Source organism: Halichoerus grypus, chromosome 1 (assembly GCF_964656455.1).
Source record: "Halichoerus grypus chromosome 1, mHalGry1.hap1.1, whole genome shotgun sequence".
Lineage (NCBI taxonomy): Eukaryota > Metazoa > Chordata > Mammalia > Carnivora > Phocidae > Halichoerus > Halichoerus grypus.
In genome coordinates, this window is record NC_135712.1 from 161,010,473 (window position 1) to 161,036,676 (window position 26,204).

At 43.7% G+C, this 26,204-nt stretch overlaps 1 protein-coding gene across 4 annotated transcripts; it reads left to right on the plus strand.

Moving 5' to 3' along the window:
• Positions 1-25,854, plus strand: ISY1 (ISY1 spliceosome associated protein). 4 transcript variants are annotated; one of them, XM_078074512.1, is made up of 12 exons: positions 13-1,336; positions 3,785-3,807; positions 4,431-4,482; positions 5,258-5,323; positions 6,006-6,146; positions 6,319-6,361; positions 10,558-10,670; positions 16,317-16,434; positions 19,951-20,073; positions 21,101-21,222; positions 24,637-24,723; positions 25,119-25,854. In XM_078074512.1, exons 1-12 carry the CDS (start codon positions 1,334-1,336, stop codon positions 25,224-25,226), a joined length of 999 nt encoding a protein of 332 aa, XP_077930638.1. In that variant the 5' UTR covers positions 13-1,333; the 3' UTR covers positions 25,227-25,854. The 4 variants fall into 4 exon arrangements, with proteins under 4 accessions (XP_077930644.1, XP_077930638.1, XP_035955593.1 ...); XM_078074518.1 differs by lacking the exon at positions 19,951-20,073 and having other exon boundaries at positions 1-1,336; XM_036099700.2 differs by lacking the exon at positions 6,006-6,146 and having other exon boundaries at positions 21-1,336.
• The last annotated feature ends 350 nt before the right edge of the window (positions 25,855-26,204 follow it).

Sequence of the window (26,204 nt, forward strand, 5' to 3'; positions counted from 1 at the left end):
ATCGTGACCTGAGCCGAAGGCAGACGCGTAATGACTGAGCCACCCAAGCGCCCCGAGACAACTTGTCCTTATCATGGTTCAGGCATGAGATCCTGGTGTCTATTCCTTTAAGTACTTGTCTGTCCTGTCAGATCCTGAACCGCGTCAGCTGCTTTCCCTGCTGGCTTGTGCCTCCGGCCTGGAGCTGAAGTGCCCACCATTGGTTAGGTCTTCTGGCAGAGCACCATGCTTGAAAAAGGACAGCTGCTTTCCTGGCTTAATTTACTACCGTCCTTCACCTGAACTGCCCACCACAGCTCTGGACACTATGAGGGAGTAGCCACCAGAACCATACCCACCTATCAAGTGGCCTCTCCCGTGCTCCTGCGTCCTTGTCTAAGGATCTTCTGATCCCAGCAGTATGCTCATCACACACTGATTGACCGCATCTCTGTGAGTAATGACACACATACGTAACCTCTCTAACCAACCTCCTCCTCCGAGTAAGTAGCTTTTTCTTCCCTGGGCCTTACATTTCTTATTTTAAAAGAGGGTGACTTCAATTACTGGTCCAGCTCTGATGAGCCCGGCGATTCCAGAAGAGCTCGAAAAAAGTGAGGCCCCACGCAAATGACAGGGAAACGCGAAGTAATTTACGAAGCCCGGCCAGCTCGAACTCCTGGAGAGCACTTGCTCTGCTCTGCCCGAAGAGGCGTTTCAGCGCCGCTAGCTGGAGTCTGCGCCTTCCGCTTCTGGAGCTGCCTAGCCTCTTTTGCGCAGGCTGGGTTCAGCTGCCCCAGTCCACTGGGAGGATTTAGTTCGTTCAGAGGCATGAGGACGAGCGACTTCCACAAGGGCATCTTTGCCCTCACCAGGAGAAGCAAAAAGGGGGACGGAGGGATGCCACCTACAGTACCAACCATGACCCCAAACAGTTTAGACTCAACCACATCTAACCTCGCCCGCTTCCGCAGTACCAATAATTAACACGAGAAAAATTTGTACTCATTATCGCGAGAGCAAAACCAGGGGCTGAGGCCAAAAAAGGTGTCTCATTGCGCAAGCGCAATTTTGCCAACGCCCCCATTCTTCGTACGCGTGTATTGGTGCAACGTCCCGGCGCCTACGAAAGGCCAGCCTTACGCGAGCGCGCTTGCGTTTCCTCCTCCCCTTGTCAATTCTCATTTCACTTCCGGCTCCCACTTCCGGTCCTTCCTGTTCGTCGTTCCGACAGAAAAATCGGTGGTGCGGTCACATAGAGTATTTCTGTTCCCGCCAGGGTCGGCCTTGCCCGAGGCAGTGAAGCTCCGGGGGCTGGGGCCGCGCGGCCCCAGGGAAGCGCCCTCACTCAACCATGGTGAGTTGGGTGGGTGCGTGATGGAGGGGGCGAGCGGGCGGGCTGTGAGGGCTCCCGGCCGCATTCGGGGCGCTCGTGGTGCAGGAGCACAGCTGGGCATCACTGCAGGCTTCAGAAGTTGGGGGAGGAAACGGGAATCTCGAGAGCGGAGTTAACCTTCTCCGGCCGTGTTTTCATGTCGATCAAGCGCTTTAAGTTATCGCTCGGGAAAAGTAAGGCACGGAGAGGCGCAAGAGCCGGTTCCAAGTCGGTGCCTGGCGTGGGCCCACTTGTTTGTTTCCAAGTCCCATACGGGAGGTGAACAGCGGTTGTGACAGTGTGTTTCTGGGTTATTTGATTTATGTGTTCTCGGTCTCCCCCACGAGATAAAAGCTTCACGAGGACAGGGTCTTTTCACCATTGCTTTCTTAATGTCTAATACGGTGTCTGGCACGTTGTAGATGTTCAGTAACGATTGAATGGATGGCATAGTGTTATCGCGTGAGGGTGTGATCTCTGTGGTCTGGAGTGGTTTGTTGGCTTCTCCATTCGTTCAAGTAGCGCTCACGACATGTAAATGTGAGAATGCACATAGCGCTGGTACAAAGAAGTTGCTCACACATTTTGATAACCATAATATTTTCATTAAGTGAAGTCCCCATAAGAAGCACACGAAGCAGTAATAGGTTGTAGATGTATCGCAAGCTCTTGTAGATTAATGAACCCAAGATCTGAAGAAGAAGAGAAACCAGTGGGCTAGAAACAGCCCTTTCTGTGGGAGAATATGCCCCAAATTACTGCTTCATACTGCCCTGCTCAGCCTTGAGGCTCTTTGTTTCCGAACTCTAACAAGCATAGGGAATCCATCTCTCCATTCACTAGCAGGGGAGAGGGATCCCTAGGCCTGGATATTTCTGGGTACAGGAGTTGTTGGTTATTTTACAACACTTTCACCATCACACATTTGTATTTGTGGGCTTCCATTACCCTGGGTTCCCTTATCACATTGATTCATGGTGGGGGGGAGTTCCAGTAAGTCCCCTTAAAAAGAAGACCCATGGCTAAATTGCTAGTACCTATCATCCTGTCTTAAGCATGGAGTAAGCATTGAGAATCATTAAATTAAATATTCAGAATCTCTAGGATTTAATGAAATAGGTAGGACACTGTCTCAGCCTTCAAGATGATGGCTTCCCCTGGGAAAGCTGCTCTGTTTTATTCCTTAGTAGATAATGTGTTCATGTATCCACCAAGCTTTCGCCAGTTTTTTTCCTGTGTTCATTGAAAGGGAGGGCCAGAAAGGAGACTTAAATTGAGCTCACTTTTGCTGAGTATCTATAAACTGCATACCTGATGTTTTCATATATTTTTCTTGTTAAGTCATCATGACATCTCTGTGAGATAATCCCTATTGTAATCCCTATTGTAAAAATGGGGAAACTGAGAGACTACTTCTCAGGGATGGTAAGTGGAAGAGCTGAGAGTATAATCAAGTCCCTGACTCAGCACGTACTCTTTCTACTTATACTACAACCCAGAAAACATGTTCTGTGCTTGACACCATGTTTCAGGGACAATTGTCTTGACACTAGTGTGACAATACGTAGGTAAAACTCAGTTTGGAAAAGCCAGTCTTGGGCGCCTGGTGGCTCAGTCGTTAAGCGTCTGCCTTCAGCTCAGGTCATGATCCCAGGGTCCTGGGATCGAGCCCCGCATCGGGCTCCCTGCTCTGCGGGAAGTCTGCTTCTCCCTCTCCCACTCCCCCTGCTTGTGTTCCCTCTCTTGCTGTCTCTTTCTCTGTCAAATAAATAAATAAAATCTTAAAAAAAAAAAAAGAAAGAAAGAAAAGCCAGTCTTTTCTTCTCAAATTCTGCTGGCAGGAAACAGACAATTGGGAGGCTGGGTGGGAAGGACCATGGTAGTTATAAACCTAGACAAAAGTTAGCAACCCAGTTGGGACGAAGGGGCCACAGAACTTTCTGGGATGGTGATGACACAGGTGATACATTGTGAAGGATGGATAGGAGTTAGCCAGATCCAAGGGGGTGGGGACAGTGGAGAAGTAAAGATTTTAAGTGGAGGGAGCAGTGAAAGTAAAGTCACAGGATTTGGACATCTTTTGGGTTTTTTTTTTGTTACAGTGTATATATACTAGTTCAAACATTATGCTTGTGACTGTCTTTGTGATACTTTTCTCTAAAAACTACATGAAAAAAAGGTTACTTTTTTTAAAGATTTTATTTATTTATTTGACAGAGAGAGAGAGAGAGCGAGAGCAGGAACACAAGCAGGGGGAGTGGGAGAGGGAGAAGCAGGCTTCCCTCTGACCAGGGAGCCCGATGCGGGGCTCGATCCCAGGACCCGGGGATCATGACCTGAGCCAAAGGCAGACGCCAACGACTGAGCCACCCAGGAGCCCGAAAAAAAGGGTATTTTAAACATGGGCATTTTTCTTCCCTTCTCTCTTAGGCCCGAAATGCAGAAAAGGCCATGTAAGTATCAACTCAATTTTGTTTGTAAATTTTATGTAACTTAATTATCACCATAGAGCTCTTTTTGTGTTTGGTCCTTTTGGTATGTTTCTTTCTCTACATGTGTTAAAATAGTATTCCCATATTTGCTGTTTGTTTTCCCCATTAGTGTTTTCTGACAGATCCCAGAACTTATACTGGATAAACATTAGTTCACTTGGAGATGGTGCAGGGGCTGTGAGAGTGACAACTGGGCACCCCATGATATTAGTCTTTTAACATCTGGATGTGTTGCTCACCACAGTGGTCTGATGAGTAGAGTTTCCCATAGTCTTTACATGCAGTGTAAGTAAAATGGATACTTGGATGTTCAGGAACACCAACGGCTTTTTTAAGTCCCACTGTTGGAACATGGAAACCCCTAACTTCTCTGTGGTGTCTTCATCTCTCGCACATGCTCGTGTATGCTTTCTTTTTTTTTTTTTTAATGAATAATTTTTATGAAAAAGTATATAATAATATATATATATGAGTCATATTAATGAATACCTTACATGATGGTCATGAGTAGACCTGCCCCATCTAGGAACTTGGGTGACAAATCTGTGAGCAGTATCTAATGGAGTCTTCTCTCTTCCTGGTAGGACGGCCTTAGCAAGATTTCGCCAAGCTCAACTGGAAGAGGGAAAAGTGAAGGTTGGTGTAAATATTCCTCATGAATTGTAAAGTATCAAGCATAAATGTGGTAAAACTCCCTCCTGAGCAGACTAGACTTCCTATTTCTTGTCTGTACTTGCTGACATTCTTATAGTCTGTACACTTGAATTCCAGGTGTGCCTCCCTATAGCTGGGGCAGTGTGATGATCTAGCTGCTTGTTCTTCTACCTCCTCTGTATTATGATAATTGGCTTCCCATATTATCCCAGCTCTGTCTAATATTGAATAATAGGAAGGGCTGGGGAGAGCAGCTCTAAGCTGCAACCAGTAAATGATCGCAATTCATGGAGGCTCAGCCAGGTCAGGAATAATATGTACCATTCTTTCAATGTTTTTGTTTTGTTTTTTAAAAAAATTATACACATATGTGCTCATACGCATACATGTGTATACACACATGTATGTTTTGTTCTAAACACTGATAGCCATTATTTCTTAAGATAATATGAATATGCCATGGAATGGATATAACCTAGCTTACTTAGCCATCTCTCTGTTACTGGAATTTTAAGTTGTTTCCAGTGGTTCACTCTACTAGATACAGTGCAGCCTATGTATGTTTTTGCATGTATACTTGTTTCTTAAGTAGAGACCATAGCGTGAAATGTAAGGCTTGATGAAGATCATCTGGAACTGAAGCTTCAAATGTATTTAGGCCATTAGACATTTAGTCTTCAGGGCTGAATCAGTTGGGGATGCTGCATAAAGCTTGTAACTAGGACAGTGGCAACGTGTGTATTTTGCTTCTTCTTAGGAACGAAGACCCTTCCTTGCCTCAGAATGTACTGAGCTGCCCAAAGCTGAGAAGTGGAGACGACAAGTGTGTTCTGGGTGAATCTGGTCTTAGTAGAAGTAACAAGTCTCTGTTTCTTTTTGGGTTGAAGTATAGTTGACACAGAATGTTACATTAGTTCAGGTGTACAGCCTGGTGACACCACACGCATAGCTACCATCTGTTACCATGAACACTGTTACAGTACCATTGACTGTGTTGCCTATGCTGTACCTTTCCCCCATGACTTATCATTCTATAACTGGAAGCCTCTCCCTCCCACTCCCCTTCACCCATTTTGCCCATCCCCACCCTCTCCCCTCTGGCAGTCATGAGTTGGTTCTCTCTATTTATGGGTCTGTTTCTACTTTTTTATTTGTTTATTCTTTTGTTTTTTAGATTCTACATATACGTGAAATCATGTGGTATTTGTCTTTCTCTGTCAGACTTACTTTACTTAGCATAATACCCTCTAGGTCCATCCATGTTGCAAATGGCAAGATCTCATTCTTTTTTATGGCCGAGTAATATTCCATTGTGTATGTACATCTCATCTTCCTTATCCATTCATCTGTCCCTGGATACTTGGGCTGCTTCCATATCTTCAGTATTGTAAATAATACTGCAATTAACATATATTTTTTCCAATTAGTGTTTTCATTTTCTTTGGGTAAATACTCAGTAGTGGAAATATTAGTTCATACAGTATTTCGGTTTATCATTTTTTTAGGAACCTCCATATTGTTTTCCGTGGTGGCCGCACCAGTCTACATTCCCACTAACAGTGCACAAGGGTTCTCTTTTCTCCACATCCTTGCCAGCGCTTGTTATTTCTTGTCTTCTTGAGTCTAGCCATTCTGAGAGGTGTAAGGTGGTATCTCATTGTGGTTTTGATTTGCATTCTGATTGTTTCTTATTATCTAAATGATTCGTTACCAGAATTCTAAGTATTTTTAATTACTAATTTTGAGTTCTATTTTTTCTGTGCTTTCAGACATATTCAAAAGTCATGAGAATTTATTACCTTATATTTTTTCTCACAGATCATTGGAGAGATCTCTAAAAAAGTGGCTCAAATTCAGAATGGTAAGCTAACCTGTCTTTTAAAGTGTTGATTCTCAAATCCACAATTAGAGTTGGGGATTTCAACACTTGTCTCTCAATAATCAATAGAACAAGTAGATAAAAAATCAGTAAGGACATAGAAGAACTGAACAATAGTATTAATCAATTTGACATTTATAGAACACTCCAGGGGACATTTGTATCTGGAGAAATTTTTATTTTTACAACTTGCGGTGTTACTGGCATCTAGTGGATAAAGCCGGGGATGCCGCTAAGCATCCTCCAGTGCATTCTACAAAGAATTTTTGGCCCAAAATGTCAGTAGTGCCACTGTTTAGAAACACAGTTCAAAAGGAAATTGAAACCTGAGTAGCCTTCTATCTATTAAAAAAAAAAAAAATTTTTTTTTTTCTTTTTAAGTAAACTCTGTGCCCAGTGTGAGGCTTGAGCTCATGACCCTAAGATGAAGAGTTGCATGTTGTACCGACTGAGTCAGCCAGGCACTCCTATATCTATTAAAGAAATTGAATTTATCGTTAAAGCCTTCCAGCAAAGAGAACTGCAGGTCCTGATGGCTTCCCTGGTCGGTTGTACCAAACATTTAAGGAAGAAATAATACCAGTTCAACCTAGTTTCTTCCAGAAAATTGAAGGGAAAGGAACACTTCATCATTCATTTTATAAATTTTAGTATTAGCATTACCATGATACTAAAATAAAAAAAAGACATTATACAGATAGAAAAAAACTGCCACCCAATATTCCTCATGCATATAGACATAAAAATCTTCAACAGACATAAAAATCTTCAACAGAATATTAGCAAACCAAATCCAGCAATTTATAAAAATGATAATAAATCACAACCAAGTGGGATTTACCCTGGAATGCATGGGCTGATTTAGCATTCAAAAATTAATATAATTCACTTATCATCATTCTAAAGTAGAGAAACCACATGCTCATCTCAGTAGATACCGAAAAAGTATTTGGCAAAATTTAACATTTACTCATGATGAAAACACCACTAACTGGGAATAAGAGGGAATTTTCTTTTTTTACCCTGATAAAGCACTTCTACCAAAAAACCTATAGCCAGCATCATAATTAATGGTGAAAGATTGCATGCTTTCCTCCTAAGGGCAGGAACAAGGCAGATAACCTATTCTCACCACTTCTATTCAGGGTCTTACTGGAATTCCTAGTCAGTGCAGTAAAGCAAGACAAGGAAATAAAAGGCACACAAATTGGAAGGGAAGAACTATAATTCTCTGTTCTCAGATCACGTAATTTTCCATGTAGGAGATCCCAAGAAATCTATAGAAAGATTTCTTTCTTTTTTTTCTTTTTTTTTTAAGATTTTATTTATTTATTTGACAGAGAGAGACACAGTGAGAGAGGGAATACAAGCAGGGGGGAGTGGGAGAGGGAGAAGCGGCCTCCCCCTGAGCAGGGAGCCTGATGGGGGCCCAATCCCAGGATCCTGGGACCACGACCCGAGCCGAAGGCAGACACTCAACGACTGAGCCACCCAGGCGCCCCTATAGAAAGATTTCTAAAATGAATAAGTGAGTTTAGCAAGGTCACAGAATAGACGGTCGATACACAAAAATCAGTTCTATTTTTATAAAGTAGCACTGAAAAATTGGTACTAGAACATTTTTAAAAAGTGCTATTTACAAAAGCACCAAAACACAAGAAATACTTAGGTATAAATCTAGCAGAACATATGTGCAATCTGTATGCTTTTTTTTTTTTTAAGATTTATTTATTTTTTTTGAGAGAGAGCAACAGAGAGCACAAGTTGGGAGGAGAGGGAGAAGCAGGCTCCCCACTGAGCAGGGAGCCTGACACAGGACTTGATACCAGGACCCCAGGACCATGACCTGAGCCGAAGGCAGACGCTTAACCAACTGAGCCACCCAGGTGCCCCATTTTTTTTTTTTTTTAAGATTTTATTTATTCATTTGAGAGAGCGAGAGAGAACACATGAGTACTGGCAGAGGGAGAGGGAGAAGCAGAGTCCTCTGCTGAGCAGGGAACCCGTGCAGGGCTCGATCCCAGGACCCTGGGGTCATGACCTGAGCCGAAGGCAGACGCTTAACTGACTAAGCCACCCAAGTGCCCCTGCAATCTGTATGCTTAAAACTACAAAACACTGATAAAGGAAATCAGAGATGACCCCAGTACATGGAGAGATACACAGCATTCATGGATGGGAAGACTCAGCCTAGTAATGATGTCAGTTCTGTCTCTTTTCAAATACTCAATCAAAATCCCAACAGGATTTTTTTTTTAATAGGTTACCAGATTTTTTTCTACATTTTAAATGGAAAGGCAAAGGAGCTAGAATAGCCAAAACAATTTTGAAAAAGAACAAGATTGGCGTATTCATACCACCTGATTTTTAAGATTTAATATAAAGCTACTATATTCCAAATAATATATTGGTGAAAGATGATAGGAACAGAGTAAGAAGGGCAGAAATAGGGCCATACATGTGGCCAGTTGACAAGGTACAAAAGCCATTCAGTGGAGAAAGGGAGGGATACTCCCTTGCAATAGCCATGTGATATTTTATTTAACATATCAGGGGTCATTAGCCATTTTCCTTCCTCTGGTGGGCTCCCCCAGCTGCTCCCAGCCTTGGCTGCCATAGACAACACCTTCGTAAAGTCCCTTGTGCATATTCCTTTATAACAAGTCCCTTAGGCTTAATTCTCAGGGTATAGTCTTTGCCAAAAGATGTCCCCATATAACAACACATTGCTTTTCTGAAAGGGTGAAACCAACACAGAATGCTCCCAGGCCCTGGTGCTTGTACCAGTCTCACTGCACATTGCTGGCGTTGGATGCCAGGTGCCCCCCACCACTAAGATATTTTAATAATTGGATAAATGGAACTGCAGGATTGCTTCAGTTTATATTTCTTCAGTTGCTAATGAGGAGCAAGTTGTTTTTTAAGGATTTTTTTTTCCCCTGCGCTGGTGGGAACTTTGTTCCTAATCCTTGCTTTTCCTTAGGTGTTGATGGTTTTTCTTAGAAATTTATTTTATTTTATTTTATTTTTTAAAGATTTTATTTATTTATTTGACAGATAGAGAGATAGTACAAGTAGGCAGAGAGGCAGGCAGAGGGAGAGGAAGAAGCAGACTCCCCACTGAGCAGGGAGCCCAACGCGGGGCTCGATCCCAGGACCCTGGGATCATGACCTGAGCCGAAGGCAGCCGCTTAACCGACTGAGCCACCCAGGCGCCCCCTTTCTTAGAAATTTAAATGAATATTTTTGTACCAGATACTTTTGTTAAGTGTTGGCATTCATTTTTTTTTTTAAAGATTTTATTTATTTATTTGACAGAGAGAGAGACAGTGAGAGAGGGAACACAAGCAGGGGGAGTGGGAGAGGGAGAAGCAGGCTTCCCGCTGAGCAGGGAGCCCGATGTGGGGCTCGATCCCAGGACCCTGGGATCATGACCTGAGCCAAAGGCAGACTCTTAACGACTGAGCCACCCAGGCGCCCCCCCCTTTTTTTTTTAAAGATTTTATTTATTAATTTTTTTTTTTTTAAAGATTCTATTTATTTATTTGAGAGAGAGAATGAGACAGAGAGAGCATGAGAGGGGGGAGGATCAGAGAGAGAAGCAGACTCCCTGCTGAGCAGGGAGTCCGATGCGGGACTCGATCCCAGGACTCTAGGATCATGACCTGAGCTGAAGGCAGTTGCTTAACCAACTGAGCCACCCAGGCGCCCCTTTATTTATTAATTTGACAGAGAGAGACAGCGAGAGAGGGAACACAAGCAAGGGGAGTGGGAGAGGGAGAAGCAGGCTTCCCGCTGAGCAGGGAGCCCGATGTGGGGCTTGATCCCAGGACCCCGGGATCATGACCCGAGCCAAAGGCAGACGCCTAACGACTGAGCCACCCAGGCGCCCTGACATTCTTTCTTTCTTTTTTTTTTTTTAAGATTTTATTTATTTATTTGACAGAGACACAGTGAGAGAGGGAACACAGGCAGGGGGAGTGGGAGAGGGAGAAGCAGGCCTCCTGCAGAGCAGGGAGCCCGATGTGGGGCTCGATCCCAGGACCCTGGGATCATGACCCGAGCTGAAGGCAGATGCTCAACGACTGAGCCACCCAGGTGCCCCCCGACATTCATTTTTAAGGGTATAACATTGAGTGCTATTTTCAAGAAACGATATTAACATTTTTGTTTTCTAGCTGGTTTAGGTGAATTCCGAATTCGTGACCTGAATGATGAAATTAACAAACTGCTAAGAGAGAAAGGACACTGGGAAGTCCGGATAAAGGAGCTGGGCGGTCCTGATTATGGAGTAAGTAAGCAGCGGTCTCAGTGGATCTTGGGGGTAAGCCAGTGAGCTTTTTTAGCAGCCTGGGTAGCTTTGCATCCTCTGCAGCTCCCAGCCCATGTCTGCCACAGAGTAGGCACTTGAGGAATGAAAGAAGGTTTGGGAAGTGCCCGTTGCATGTGGACAGGAAACATGGAAGGGATGGGTAGGATAATTCTTTTTTTTTTTTTTTTTTTTTTAAGATTTTATTTATTTATTTGACAGAGAGAGATGCAGCAAGAGAGGGAACACAATCAGGGGGAGTGGGAGAGGGAGAAGCAGGCTTCCCGCTGAGCAGGGAGCCCAATGCGGGACTCGATCCCAGAACCCTGGGATCATGACCTGAGTTGAAGGCAGACACTTAACCTACTGAGCCACCCAGGCGCCCCGGGTAGGATAATTCTTAAACACCCCATAGCACAGCCCTCAGAGCAGACAGGGCACCTGCGTTTACTGCTCAGATGGTCTTGGGGTGCCTGGCTGGCTCAGTCAGTGGAGCATGTGACTCTTGTTCTTAGGGTTGTGAGTTTGAGCCCCATGTTGGGTGTAGAGATACTTAAAAGAATAAAAATCTTTAAAAAACAAAAGAAAAACGACCATGGTCCTTTTGCATCATCCCTGAGCTCCTTGGAAGTTGGGGCAGCCATTGTTGGGTTCTTTACCTGAGGGGGCCTCAGGGGCCCTCCTTTCTTTGGACTATCATTTTTTTTTTTTAATGTTTTGTTTATTTATTTGTCAGAGAGAGAGAGGGAGAGAGAGCACAAGCAGGGGGAACAGCAGGCAGAGGGAGAAGCAGGCTCCCCGCTGAGCAGGGAGCCCGATGCGGGACTTGATCCCAGGACCCTGGGATCATAACCTGAACCGAAGGCAGACGCTTAACCAAGTCAGCCACCAAGGTGCCCCTCTTTGGACTATCATAAATTCAGTCCTCTATACTGGCTGTCAAGTTTTTAGGACCGTGACCCATTGTAAAACACATGCATACCAACTCTCTATCACAACCCAGTACACACAAAAATGTACTGAAAAAATACATGGTGATGCATGTTGATATTTTCTATTCTGTTATATTTTGATTTTAAAAAATTGATGATTGTGACCCACTTAATTGACTTCATGACTCACTCATGGGTCTTAACTTTAAAAAATACTACCCCAGAGTCCTCCCTATTTATTCGTTTGTGAAGAGATCTACCTCAGGTCATTTGACCTGATCAGTGAGCTGTAATGTGTTATGTAGGAAGTATGTGAAGTTTTTCTAACCTGCTGGTATTTTCACTTTTATGACAGTTTAACACACATAATTCTCACTTTAGTACTTGGCGTAAAAACGAAGGAGAGGCATTCATGTTTCTTGAGCCCTGGTTTTGTTCTTGGCACTGCATGAGGAACTTTCTCACTTACTCTCTTGAGCAGTTCGGTGACGGTGATTTTATGTGTCCTGTCAAACAGCTTTAAAGTAATGCAGAAGTTTGGTAACCCTCCCGGAAAAATGACCTCAGAAGCAATAAAAAATGAATATGTAAGGTATTCTTAACTGCCACCACCCAAAGTCAACATTAATTTTCTTAAAATTTTCAGTGTTATTTTTTATTGAAATATAGTTGACACACAATAGTACATTTATTTCAGGTGTACCACATAGTGATTCAACAATTCTGTACATTATGCCATGAGCGTTGTTAACCATCTGTCACTACACAGTTATTACAACATTATTGACTATATTTCTTTAAAAAAATTCCAGTGTAATTAGTTTCAGGTGTATAATACAGTGATGCCACAATCCTGCACATTACCCAGTGCTCATCATGATACATGTACTCTTAATCTCCTTCACCAATTTCACCCATCCTCCTCTCTCCTCCCCTCTGGTAACCATCAGTATATTCTCAGTATTTAAGAGTCTGGTTTTTTGTCTCTTTTTTTAGTTTGTTCATTTGTTTCTTAAATTCCACATATGGGGAAAGTCATGTGGTATTTTTTTTCCTCTGGCTGACTTATTTTACTTAGCATGATACCCTACAGATCCATCTATGTTGTTACAAATGGCAACATTTCATTAATTTTTATGGCTGAGTAATATTCCATTGTGTATATATATTTATATTTATATATTTATATATATATTCCATTATATATATGTGTGTGTGTGTATATCCCGTGTCTTTTTTTTTTTTTTTAATGTTTTTTTATTTATTTATTCATGAAAGTCAGAGAGAGAGAGAGAGAGAGAGGCAGAGGCAGAGGGAGAAGCAGGCTCCCCGCCTAGCAGGGAGTCCGATGCGGGACTCGATCCCAGGACCCTGGGATCATGATCTGAGCCGAAGGCAGACGCTTAACCATCTGAGCCACCCAGGCGCCCCGTATCCCGTGTCTTCTTTATCGATTCATCAGTCGATGGACACTTGGGTTGCTTCCATAGTCTTAGCTACTATGAATAATGCTACAATAAACATAGGAGTGCATATATTTTTTCAAATCAGTGTTTTCGTTTTCTTTGAGTAAATCCCAATAGTGTAATGACTGGATCTTATGGTAATTCGATTTTTAATTTTTTTAGGAACCTCCATACTGTTTTCCAGAGTGGCTGTACCAGTTTGAATCCCCACCAGCAGTGCAGGAGGGTTCCTTTTTCTCCACATCTTTGCCAACACTTGTTGTTTCTTGGGTTTTTGATATTAGCCATTCTGACAGGTGTGAGGTGATAACCACACATTGTGGTTTTGATTTACATTTCCTTGATGATGAGTGATGTTGAGTATCTTTTCAGTGTGTCTGTTGGCCATCTTCATGTCTTCTTTGGAAAAATGTTCATGTCTTCTGCCCATTGTTTAATTGGATTGTTTTTGGGTGTGGTTTAATTTCTGTATAGTTTGGATATTAACCTCTTATTGGATATATCATTTGCAAATATCTTCTCCCATTCAGTAGGTTGTCTTTTAGTTTTATTGATTGTTTCCTTTGCTGTGCAGAAGCTCTTATTTTGATGTAGTCCCAATAGCTTACTTTTGCTTTTATTTCCTTTGCTTCAGGAGACATATCTAGAAAAATGTTGGTATGGCTGATGTCAGAGATATTACTGCCTATGCTCTCTTCTAGGACTTCTGTGGTTTCAGATCTCACATTTAGGTCCTTAACCCATTTTGAGTTTATTTTTGTGCCTGGTGTAAGAAAGTGGTCCAGTTTCATTCTTCTGCATGTGACTGTCCAGTTTTCCAAACACCATTTGTTGAAAAGACCGTCTTTTTTCCATTGGATGTTCTTGTCTCCTTTATTGTGCATTAATTGACCGTATAATCCTAGGTTTATTTCTGGGCTCTCTGTTGTGTTCCACTGATCTATGTGTCTGTTTTTGCCACTATCATACTGTTTTGATTATTATAGTTTCGTACTATATCTTGAAATCTGGAATTCAGCTTCATTTTTCTTTCTCAAGATTGCTTTTGCTGTTCAGGGTTTTTGTGGTTCTATAAAAGTTTTGGTATTATTTGTTCTAGTGTTTTGAAAAATGCTGCTGGTATTTTGATAGGGATTGCATTAAATCTATAGATTGTGTTGTGTAATACGGACATTTTAACAATATTAATTCTTGTACATGAGTGTGGAATGTCTTTGTCGTCTTCAATTTCTTTTATCAGTGTTTTATAGTTTCAGAGTATAGGTCTTTCACCTCCTTGGTTAAGTTGATTCCTAGGTATTTTATAATTTTTGGTGCAATTCAACATTAATATTTTAATGTATTTCTTTATCTAGAGTTTTTTCAGATTTTATTTTTAAGTAATCTCTACACCCAATGTGGGGCTTGAACTTACAACCCTGAGGTCAAGAGTTGCATGCTGTACCGACTGAGCCCGCCAGGTGCCCCTCTTTCTAGAGTTTTTTAATGCTTAACAATTTTATTTCCATTTTCTGTGTGTAAAAATAATACATTTAGAATCTTAGTTTCACAAGATGAGAAGAGTTGTGGAGATGAATGGTGGTGAGGGTTACATGATAATTATGAACATATTTAATGTCACTGAACTGTCCACTAAAAATGGTAAATTGTGTTACATATATTTTACCACCATAAAAAAGAAAAGAAAAAGTAGTACATTGTCATTTAAGGTCAGAAAAGTATAAAGAAGCAGAAGAGCATTCGGTCAGAGTGCTATTACTTGGATGCAGCTGCTTGAATAGTTCCTTCCCTTGTTTGTCTGTTAATGCCATGACTGAGATCACACTCACTGTCTGTATAACTTTGGTTGTAGCCTTTGTGCTTCATTCCAAAATGGAAACATTGGTTATGTAGATACTACATAGTTCTGTGCAAAAAAGAGAGAGAAAATATAAAATAAAAAAAATTAAAAATTATAAAATATCAAAAAACTGTTATATTCTATGCATGATATAGAATATGTTATATATTTTTCTAGCCCACAGAAATAACTGGTACTGACATTTTCTATGTATCTTTCTAGCTTTTTTTCTATGTATATATATGTTCATTTTTACAGGATTGTTTCTTATTCAGCTGTGTGCTTTGTTCACTTAATAGTGTATCAGGAACATAATTTCATGTCAATAATCATTTGTATCACTATTTTATTTTTTATTTTTATTTTTTTTAAAAGATTTTATTTATTTATTTGACAGAGAGAGACACAGCGAGAGAAGGAACACAAGCAGGGGGAGTGGGAGAGGGAGAAGCAGGCTTCTTGCAGAGCAGGGAGCCTGATGCGGGGCTTGATCCCAGGATCCCGGGATCATGACCTGAGCCGAAGGCAGATGCTTAACGACTCAGCCACCCAGGCGCCCCTGTATCGCTATTTTAAAAAGCATTTTTGAGAAAGTTGTATAATCAGTAGAGAGCACTCTTATATACCATTCATACAGATTCACCAGTTTTTGATACTTTGCTGTATTTACTTTGTCATTTTCTTTGTGTACCTTGAGATTTATTTTTTCTGAACCATTTGAAGCTTAAATACATCATGCTTCCTTACCCCTTAATACTTAACATCTCTGTGTGTATTTTCTTTTTTCCTCTCTGTGTATTTTCTAAGAGTAAGAATATTCTCTTACATAACCGTGGTAGAATTATCAAGTGTAAGACATTTAACTTTGATACAATCATTTTATCCATCCTACTTGGCTGTTTCACTGATTTTCCCAATAATCTCCTTTTTAGCATTTCCCCCTCTTAAGACAGGACCTAGTCCAGGGTCACATACTACATGTGGTTGTTGACATCATCATTTTTGATGGATAGAATTCTGTCTTCAGGATGTATTTCATTTGTCTTTTACTGCTTGTCATTAAAGTTGTTTGCAATTGTTTCTTTAAGTTTTGTCACTTAGGTCATATCGTAAGTGTTTTCCTAAGGCAATACAAAAGTTTCATAAGAATCATCATTTTTAAGGTATAGAATATATTCCATCTTTGACTATGCTATAATTTACTTAAAACATCCTCATACTGTTAGGTATTTAGACTGATTTTAATTTATGAAAAAAATTTACCTAAGTATTTTTCTCTGTACATCAATGTTTTCCCACATTCAGTATTATTATCTTAAACTATATTTGCAAACATGGAAATAGTGGGTTAAAGGATCAGATCCATTTTCTCTTTTTCCTTCCCAATAAGAAAGTTGGCCCTAAAATGCTGGATCATGAAGGGAAAGAAGTCCCAGGAAATCGAGGTTATAAGTACTTTGGAGCAGCGAAAGATTTGCCTGGTGTCAGAGAGCTTTTTGAAAAAGAACGTAAGTAACTGCTAATGTATGTGACGGTTTTAGCCTCTGATTGCTGGTGATCATCATAACACGTCTGTAGGCTAGGTGCTTTTCCTGTATTGTTTCTCAGCTGCACGGCAGTGGTGTCAGAATTATTGTTCCCAGATTTGAAATGAGAAACTGTAAGTATTAGGAGTTGAAGTCATAGGCCCAGGGCACAAGCTGGGGCTGGGAGGTGGCTCCAGAATCAACTGGTACCAGATGCTCACCCTTGGCACGTGCCAGTCTCGCAGCCCCAATGTTTTCCCTGTTTGAAGTTGCCTCTGATTATCAGGGCAGGCTCTGATGTTCATTGAAACGGGTTCCTCTTTCAGTTTCTTATTAGTTGAAAAATCCCTGCCTGAAGAACAAGTACAACCTTGGGCCAAACCCCAGGAGGTATAAATGGAGAAAAGCGGAACGGCTATGTGTGGATCCACGCTGCTGGTCCCCTCACCTGGCCTGCCTTCTCCCTCCGTGGCCCTGGGGAGCTTCAGCCAAACCTTGGCCTTCCAGAATGCACTTGGAAACCACTAGCCTGGAGTGTTTGTGGATTTTTAATTTTTCTATAAAGTCTAAACACGTTGTAGAAAAAAGTATGAATAGCAGAGAAGAATGACACCAGTATTCTCACCGCTGTTGGCATTCTGCTCTATTTCCTTCCAGTCAGTTTTTCTGTTGGTTTAAAAATATAATTCTACTATATTAAGCCCTGCTTATTTTTAAATTAATTATGCCCAAACTGTTTGGCATGTGTTATTAACAACACTTAAAAATAATTCAGGGGGAAGTGCTCCTGGCTGGCTCAGTCTGTTAAGCATCTGACTCTTGATTTCGGCTCAGGTCATGATCTCAAGGTCATGAGATTGAGCCCTGCATTAGGCTCTGCGCTTAGGGGGGAGTCTGCTTGGGATTCTCTCTCTCCCTCTTCCACTGCCCCTCCCCCCCTCTAAAAAATAATCTTTAAAAATAATAATAACATTAATTCAGGGGGTGCTTGGCTGGCTCAGTTGGTGGAGTGTGTGACTCTTGATCTCAGGGTTGTGAGTTTGAGCCCCATGTTGGGTGTAGAGATTACCTAAAAATAAAATCTTAAAAAAAATAATTCATAGTTTAAATATCATGCTGTTCATTATGAAAGTAATACAATTTTATTACAGAGAAGTTGTAAAATACAGAAAATCAGAAAAAAATTGTCTATATTTTCACATCCTGTAGATGACAATTGTTGACATGTTGGGGCATATTTCCTTCCAGTTTTTAAAGGGAAATGACAACCCAACAGATTGGTCAAAGAATCAAAGCTGATAATTTAAGAAGAAAAAATTCATATGTATAAAAATACATATGTGGAGGGGGGCTCCTCTGTTGAGGTTATGCTGTACATAATACTTTTTTAAATTTGCATTTTTCTAAAAAAATCAGTTGTAGATTTTTTTTTTAATAAGAAAGTGCTTAGGTCTTTTTTTTTTTTTTATTTGAGGGAGAGAGAGGGGGAGAAACAGGCTCCCCGCTGAGCAGGGAGCCCAATGGGGGGCTCCATCCCAGGTTCCCGAGATTATGACCTGAGCCGAAGGCAGACGGTTAACCGACTGAGCCACCCAGGCACCCCGAAAGTGCTTAAGTCAGTCTTAATGAGTATAATTCATATAGCACTGTCCCCTGGGTCTCCCCCATCCCTGTGCCCCTGGATCACTGGTAATCACAATTATCTGTTTTGTGCGTTCCCTTCCAGGCCTTTTTTTATGCACTTACATGCTTATTTCATCAGCTAAATTTCATCAGTATGAGTGACAGATGACTCATCACCAGTTCCGTTTAGGCAGAAAAGTGAATTTATTGACTCACATAACTGAAAAGCCCACGGGTAGTTTGTCTTCAGGAATGGCTGATTGCAGGTCACATTTCCTCTATGTTGTAGTTTTGACTTCCAGCCTGTGAGCTTGTTTCTCTATCTAGCTCTCTGCTTGTGGGGGCAAGTGGTCCATCATCAGTTTACATTTTGTCCTCTCTTAGCAAGAGATTTTTTCCCCCAAGCAGTTCAAGCAAAACTCCTTGAATTGAAGCTGTTTGGCTTTGATCAGATCATAGTTCAATCCTTAAACCAGTCCCTGTGACAGGGAGGGATGCAGTGTTCTGAGCCAGCCAGGTTTTAGCCCTGTACCCGGTGCTGGGTGCAGCCACAATCATCACAGGACAGGGACCAAGAGTGGTGCAGGGGTGGACAGACTCGCCATTACCAGCGTCAGGGTGATAGGTGGAGGCCTGCGAAGACCCAGTGGCCCTCCCATACCTGTTGTGTTGTGCTCTGCATTGATGTCCTCCCATCGTTCTGCTTAGAACTCTGTGAGTGGATGTAAAGAACTAAAGCATAGGATATGAATTTACTTTATATAACCATTCATCCATTGGTAGACCTTTAGCTATTTCTAGTTTTCTGTAGTTACAAAATTTTTGCTGATCTGATGGTTGAAAATATATTATTTTTACTTTTTATTTCCCTGATTACTAATGAAATTGATAATTGAATTCAATTACTTTTTTTTTTTAAGATTTTATTTATTTATTTGACAGAGAGAGCGAGCACACAGGCAGGGGGAGCAGCAGGCAGAGGAGAGGGAGAAGCAGGCTTCCCTGATGAGCAGGGAGCCCGATGCGGGACTAGATCCCAGGACTCTGGGATCATGACCTGAGCCGAAGAAGGCAGCTGCTTAACCGACTGAGCCACCCAGGTGCCCTGAATTCAATTACTAATTGAAATTTTTATACATATGAATTTTTTCTTCTGAAATGATCAGCTTTTACTCTTTCACCTAACTGTTGGGTTGTCATTTCCCTTTTGATTTTTTTTTTTTTTTAAGATTTTTTAGTTTTAAGTAATCTCTATACCCATCGTGGGGCTCAGACTCATGACCCCGAGATTAAGAGTCCAACGCTTCACCGACTGAGCCAGGCAGGTGCCCCTCCGTTTTGAGTTTCAAGAATTACTTAAATATTCTGAATAGTAACCCTTAGTTTGAAAATATTTTCTTCAGGACTTTCTCATTTATCTTTTTGGTTTGTTTATAGTTTCTTTTGTCTTATCTCTATATTTACATTTTTCATCATATTTTTTTTTTTATTAAACCTCATAACATTTCCTGTGTTATCAAAACACCTTGTGAAATAGCTATAGAGGGGTCATAGGGTACCCTATTCCTCACACATCCTGTAGTTGACAGCCCTGGTTATTCCAGGTTTTCACGACACTCTAAACAATGCACATCTCTGTGCCTGCTTTTGTTTTTGTTTTTTAAATTAGGATAAATGCCTTCTAAGTAGACTAATTGGGTTGAAGGTTTCAAAACTGATTGAAAAAAGGGTATGTAATTCTGTGGCTAGTATAGGAAGGGCCTATGTCATGGTGTTTTCTTGAGCACACTCCCTGGCTGTGTAACATTGTATAGGATGCTGGCTCAAGTGTGATTGTGGTGGGATGTTTAGCTAAGTTGGTGCGGTTTCTTTTAGCTCTTCCTCCTCCAAGAAAGACACGTGCCGAGCTCATGAAAGCAATCGATTTTGAATACTATGGTTACCTCGATGAAGATGACGGTGTCATCGTGCCTTTGGAACAGGAATATGAAAAGAAATGTAGGTCTATGAGCAATTTATTTCATTATAGATGGCATCTGGTTTCTGTTCTGTCCTTTGAAAATGGGTTTTTACATAGTGCTCTGTGCCAGAAGCGAGTTTGTTTTATTGCTGATGGTCTTCAGAAGACATGGGCTGCTAATGACCTAACCCTCCGTAACTGTGATGCAGTCCGGGGCTGTGTGGGGCCAGAAGCAGCATGTGGAGGATGCCCAAGAGCGACATCGGACCTGTTCCCCGTCCATGGGGAGTTTATTATCTGGATTCCTTCCAACATTGGCCTTTCTTGAAATCAGGAAATGGTCCCCATATAAGTGGCTTTTCTTTTCTTTTTTTTAAAGATTTTATTTATTTAACAGAGAGGTAGAGAGCACAAGTAGGCAGAGAAGCAGGCAGAGGGAGAGGGAGAAGCAGGCTGTCCGCTGAGCAGGGAGTCCAATGTGGGGCTGGATCCCAGGACCCTGGGATCATGATCTGAGCCAAAGGCAGCCGCTTAACCGACTGAGCCACCCAGGCGCCCCTTAAGTGGCTTTACGATCTGCTTTAAACGCAGCTAATATGTTACCACTGTAGAGCAAGGTGGGTGGCTCTTTCTGAGTGCTTCCTCCATGCCAAGCACTGTGCTGAGCATTTTATGGACCCTGTCCTGAAGCCTCCTGATGGCCCTGTGAGGAATAGTTAGTGCTGATCTTCTGGTGGTGTGTTGAGCTAGGGCTCTGGGGGCAGGTGGTCAGGAGCCTGAGCCCTTTTCCAGCAGCATATACTACTGTCTCCCTTGTCACGTGGGCATGTCAGGAAGCTACTCAGGTTGCTAAACTGGGGATGATCTGGGGACGTCCCCTAAAAAGCTGCCTTGTTGTGACTTCCACCTAGAGCTGTGGTATGACCAGAATACCCCTCATATCCCACTCCTGCCTGCCAGGGCAGAATGGAGGGCTCTCTTCTTCAGAGGGGACATGTTGGCCTTGCCCTGCATGGTGGGTAAAGCTAATTCAGAGGACTGACTAAGCAGCACCTGTTTCTCCAGTCAGGGCCGGATTGGTGGAAAAGTGGAAAGCAGAGCGAGAGGCTCGGCTGGCAAGAGGAGAAAAGGAGGAGGAGGAGGAAGAAGAGGAAGAGATCAACATATATGCTGTCACCGAGGAGGAGGTACTCTGGGCAGTGGGGGCCCCGGTGCTCACTGCTCCGAGCCACGAAGGCTGGGCCTTGGGAGAATCGGTGGAGTGGTAGGAAGGCTTAGCTCATTGGTGAGCAGTCAGGGTCAAAGCCTGGCTCTGCCCCTATCTCCAGGTGAGAACTCCGCTTCCTCACCTGGAAGATGGACATGAGGCTCATCTCGCAGCATCCCAGGGAGGGTTCCAGAAGGGAATGGCTGTGAGAGCACCTTGTAAACTGCTTTACACCCAGAATTACTTACCTCCTGAATATTCTGCTCTCTGACTTCTAAACACATTTGAAGCCGTATGAGTTATAGCCCCTGTCCCCATCGTTTCTTTTTATTTATCTATTCATTTATTTATTATTACCATGATTTCAGGTTCAATTATAGACCTATTGCTTATACTTTACAAAGTACCACAGATTGGTTGGCTTAAACACCAGAAATGGATTTACTCAGAGTTCTAGAGCCTGGAAGTCTGAGATCAAGGTGTCAGCAGTAGGTCTCATTATTTCCTTTTTTTGTTTGTTTGTTTTTAAATGGCAGTGCCAGTAGCTCTTCTGCAGTCTTAACACCCCCACACCCCCATGGTAGAGAGAGAAACCAGCCCAGAGCAGACAAGGGACTGATGGAGAAGGTCATGGCTGAGGTGGAGCTGTGATCCTGCCTCTCTGGCAGAGCCTCCTAGCTTCAGGCTCTCCTGAGGGGCCTGCCATGCAGGCCTCACTCCTTGGACACATCGAGAAAGAATAAAATGGATTTGCTGGGCTGAGAAGGGGAGGGGGATTACTTGTGCATGGGCGGTAGGTCAGGTCCCGTGTGAGGAGCTTGCTGTGATATCAGTGGCAAAGAAGCAGGCTCAGAGAAGGTTAGTGACTTGGTCAACATCACACAGGATATAGCCGACCTGAGGTTCCTGTGCAGGCCTGGCTGATTAGCAGTGGGGACAGTGAAGCATTTGAAGTAAGCTGGCCGCATGCCCTAGGAAGGTCTCGTCTCGTCTCGTCTCTTCTCTTCTCTTCTCTTCTCTTCTCTTCTCTTCTCTTCTCTTCTCTTCTCTTCCCCTCCCTCCCTCCCTTTTTTTTTTCCCTGAGTGGAGCCCAGTGAGGGCTTGAACTCAAGACCCTGAGATGAAAACCTGAGCTGAGATCGAGAGTCGGATGCTTAACCAACTGAGCCACCCAGGCACCCTTACCTAGGAAGGTCTTCTTTAGCTGCAAATATTCATTTGCTCTTTCAGCAGCTGTTTGCCTAATTAGTGGCTACTGTGAGCCAGGCCCATGCCAGGGGCACAGCAGTAAACAAGCTCTGCTTATAGCTTAAAGTCAGTGGGGAGACAGCCCAGTGGGTAGAGTCGATGGAAAACAGTGGCTGTCACAGTAGCTCTGAGATAGTGACACGGTGTGGGGAGAGCCTGTGAAGCCTTTCCTGGGGAATTGACCGTTCAGCTGAGGCCTGGAAGATCAGGAGAAGTTAACCAAGTGAGAGGCGGTGAGGGAAGAGTGTTCCAGGCAGAGGGGAGCAGCATGTACTGAGAGATGCCGTGGGAGTGTGAGGGACAGAGGACAGGCCAGTGTGGCTGAAGCACAGTGTGGGCTGCTGGTGGGGAGAGGAGAGGAGGCGGGAGAGAGGGGCAAGGCAGGACAAGCGCCCCAGCTCCACTGGGAGGAGGCTTTGCCTTTATCCGGAGAGCAATGGCAAGCCACCAGAGGTGGTTGTGGGTCTTTTTTAAAATTTGAAATAATTTACAGGAAGTTGTAAAGGTAGTACAGAGGGTCCTGTGTATCCTTCACCCAGTTTTCCCCAATGGTTACATTTTCCAGAGTTATAGTACAATATCCACACTAGGAAACGGAGTTGGTGTAATGAGTGTATAGAGTTCAGTGTCTTTTATCATGTGTAGATTTGTGTAACCACCATTTGTTTGTTTCTTTCTTTCTTTTTTTAAAGATTTCTTTATTAGAGAGAGTGCATGTGGTGGGGAGGGGCAGAGGGAGAGAGAGTCTTAAGCAGACTCTGCGCTCAGCATGGAGCCTGACGTGGGGCTTGATCCCACGACCCTGAGATCATGACCTGAGCTGAAACCAGGAGTTGGCCACTTAACTGACTGCACCACCCAAGCGCCCCTGTAACCTCCATTTCAATCAAGATACGGAGCTGTTCCCTCCATGCGCTGCTCCCTCACAGTCACACCTCCCTCCTTCCCCCATCCCTCACCCCGGCAAACTCCAGTCTGTTCTCTGTCTCTGTAATTCTGTCATTTTGAGAATGTTTCATAAGTGAAATCATACCTTATGTCACCTTTGGGGATGGTCCCTACACTCAGCACAATGCCCTTGAGATCCATCGGAGTTGTTGCATTCAAGAGTTCATTCCTTTTTATTGCTGAGTAGTATTCCATATAGAGAGAAGTATGCAAGTGGTAAGTGGGCAGGTCGGTGCATTTTCACAAGGCAAACAACCCCATGGAGCCAATACCAGGTGAAGAAATGGAACGTGACCATGACCAGCACCCTAGAAGCTTGCTCCTGCCCTCCTGGGTGTTACTCTTCTGACCTCTCATAACTCTTAAGCTCTTACCTGCTTCTGAACTTGACGTCAATTGGTAGAATCATGCATACTCCTTGGTGTCTAATGATCGTGGGTGTCTGTTTAGCATCCAGTTTGGGGCTATACCAAATAAGGCTGCTGTGGCCTTTCTTGTTCATAGGCAGCCGTTTATGTTGTGTGTACACGGAGGAGTGGAATTATCAGGTCATAGGGGAGGCTTGTGCTGGGCTTCAGTAGATAACAGCTAAACTGTTTCCCAAAGTGCTGGGCCCGGTTTGCACTCCTACCAGCAGCATCCGAGACATTCCACTGAAGGGTCTCCAGCCGGCTCCACTGGGCAGCGGGTGTGCCGAGAGGTTGGTGCAGGGCATCCGGCGCCTCATAGGAGTCCTCTCTTCAGGTTTCCAAAGCCACAGTATTTCCTTAGGTAATAAGTAATCTCTTTTGACTCACGTGCAGACTCTGAGTTGATCTTTTTTCTGTATGTGGTACATTTTAAAATCTTAATTAAACAAAATAGATAACATTTACAAGGTTCAAAAGCCACAAAAATACATAAAGATCAGCAAAGGTTCTCTAGTTCTCTAGGTGCAGAGATGTACCTGGTTCTCACGGCTCTCGCTAGTTTCTATTCTTATTTTCTTTCCTCAGACAAAAGGTGGCATAATTTACACAGTGCTTTGTTGCTTTTTAAATAGTTAATGGTGCGTCTTCATGTCTTTCTGAGCACTGAACTTCCTCATTCCTTTTGTTTTTTCCTTTTAAACAGCTGCATAGTTGTGCATTTTTGTAGTGGTCCCAGCCTGTGTTTAATGGGCTCCTGCTCACTGACTTTTTGGTGGTTCTGTTTGTAGTCTGACGAGGAAGGCAGCCAGGAGAAAGGAGGTGAAGACGGGCAGCAGAAGTTCATCGCCCACGTCCCAGTGCCATCCCAGCAAGAGGTAGGACAGAGGCGGGGAGCTGCCCTTGCCTGTGGGGCTTCCCCAGCGCCAGGGGCCTCTCCTCTAAAGGAGACTGCACAGAGTGGGGGAGTGGGTTTTCCTCGTCCTTCCTATCCCTTAGGGCAGCTCTGACCCCGACCGCGTGCGCCTGGTCGCTCTGCTCACAATAGGGTGTGGAATCCGGGGGAGGCAGGATCTTGTCTGCGTTAGGGGATACTGAGACACGGTTGTTCGCACACTTCCAGTGGGGAAGAGTGGGGCTCTGGGAGATGCCTCTGGGTTTTGGCTCCTTGATGGTCTCTGTCCCGGGAACTCCCTCCTGGCTGGGTTCTGGCAGGGCAGGGAGGGCCTCGCTGAGGAGTAAAGCATGAGCCCTTTCTTCTTGCCATCCACAGATTGAGGAGGCCCTTGTGCGGAGGAAGAAGATGGAACTCCTCCAGAAGTATGCTAGTGAGACCCTGCAGGCCCAGAGCGAAGAGGCCAAAAGACTTCTGGGCTACTAGGGCTGAGCTGGGACGTGCTCGGGGTCTGGAAATCTGCCGGGAGGCCGTCATCCCCCGCTGGCCCTTGGTGAGCCCACCGGACTCTGCTGTCCTGGGATTGCAGACGGGCTGGCTCGTGCTGCGAGTCTTCCTGCTACTTCCCCTACCTTTTCTAACCCCCTCTCCTGATCTGAAGGGACAGGCTGCTGTGCTCCCCGGCAGGCTGTCTATGCTGAACCCTCAGCTGTCACTTTTGTACAAATGTTTGCTATTGTAGGAACCCATTTATTTTTATCTAGATTGTGTAAAACAGGCTGCCTTTGTTTTACTTAGCTTTCTACTGTCATTCGCTGGGGAGGGAGGTCAACTTATGACTACCATTAAAAAGATGGCAGTTTTTCCTAAAAAGACATATTGCTACTTCCTCTTGAAAAATGAGAAAATGTGTCAACCCTGGGCCCACAGTCCCACGTTGTCAGCCGCCAGCCCGAGCTGTTCCTTTTGGGTCGGGTACTACTCCAAGTTCTCCATGGCCCACTCAGCCTGCCTCATTCCCTCCTGCCCAGGTGGCAGGAATTTCAGTTTGATACTTCTGTTTTATGACTCGTTCTGAAGAGAGCTATTTTTATTAAAGATTTTTTATATGAAAGGGCGACCTCTATGTCTGCAGCTTGTTCCCTGGGAACCATACTGAGGCGACGGTCACCTCGGGATGCCAGGTGCAGAGTCACCGCTGGGGACAGAGGCCCGAAGCACACAGCCCGGGTGTGGGAGGGATGGGACCCGTCCCGGGCTCCCTCTCAGAGCTGAGAGCTGAGGTGGGTGGGCATCGCTGTCCTCACCACAGCCCCGAGTGGCCTGGGTCAGAGCACACACGGATGCCCAGGAAGCCCCGGTCGGGGCCAAGCCTGTCCTCTGGGCGGGGTCTGTTCTTTCCAGAAGAACAGGAGCCGACAGCAGAGATGGGACACAGCAGTCTCTGGGGCTGTGTGTATGTGT

What these genes read in the sequence shown, in the direction of transcription:
- ISY1 (XM_078074512.1), top strand. An exon ending in GCCATTCTGAGAGGTGTAAG is followed by an intron (nt 6,147 to 6,318) that starts GTGGTATCTCAT and finishes TTTTTCTCACAG; the next exon opens with ATCATTGGAGAGATCTCTAA. An exon ending in ATGCTGTCACCGAGGAGGAG is followed by an intron (nt 21,223 to 24,636) that starts GTACTCTGGGCA and finishes TTCTGTTTGTAG; the next exon opens with TCTGACGAGGAAGGCAGCCA.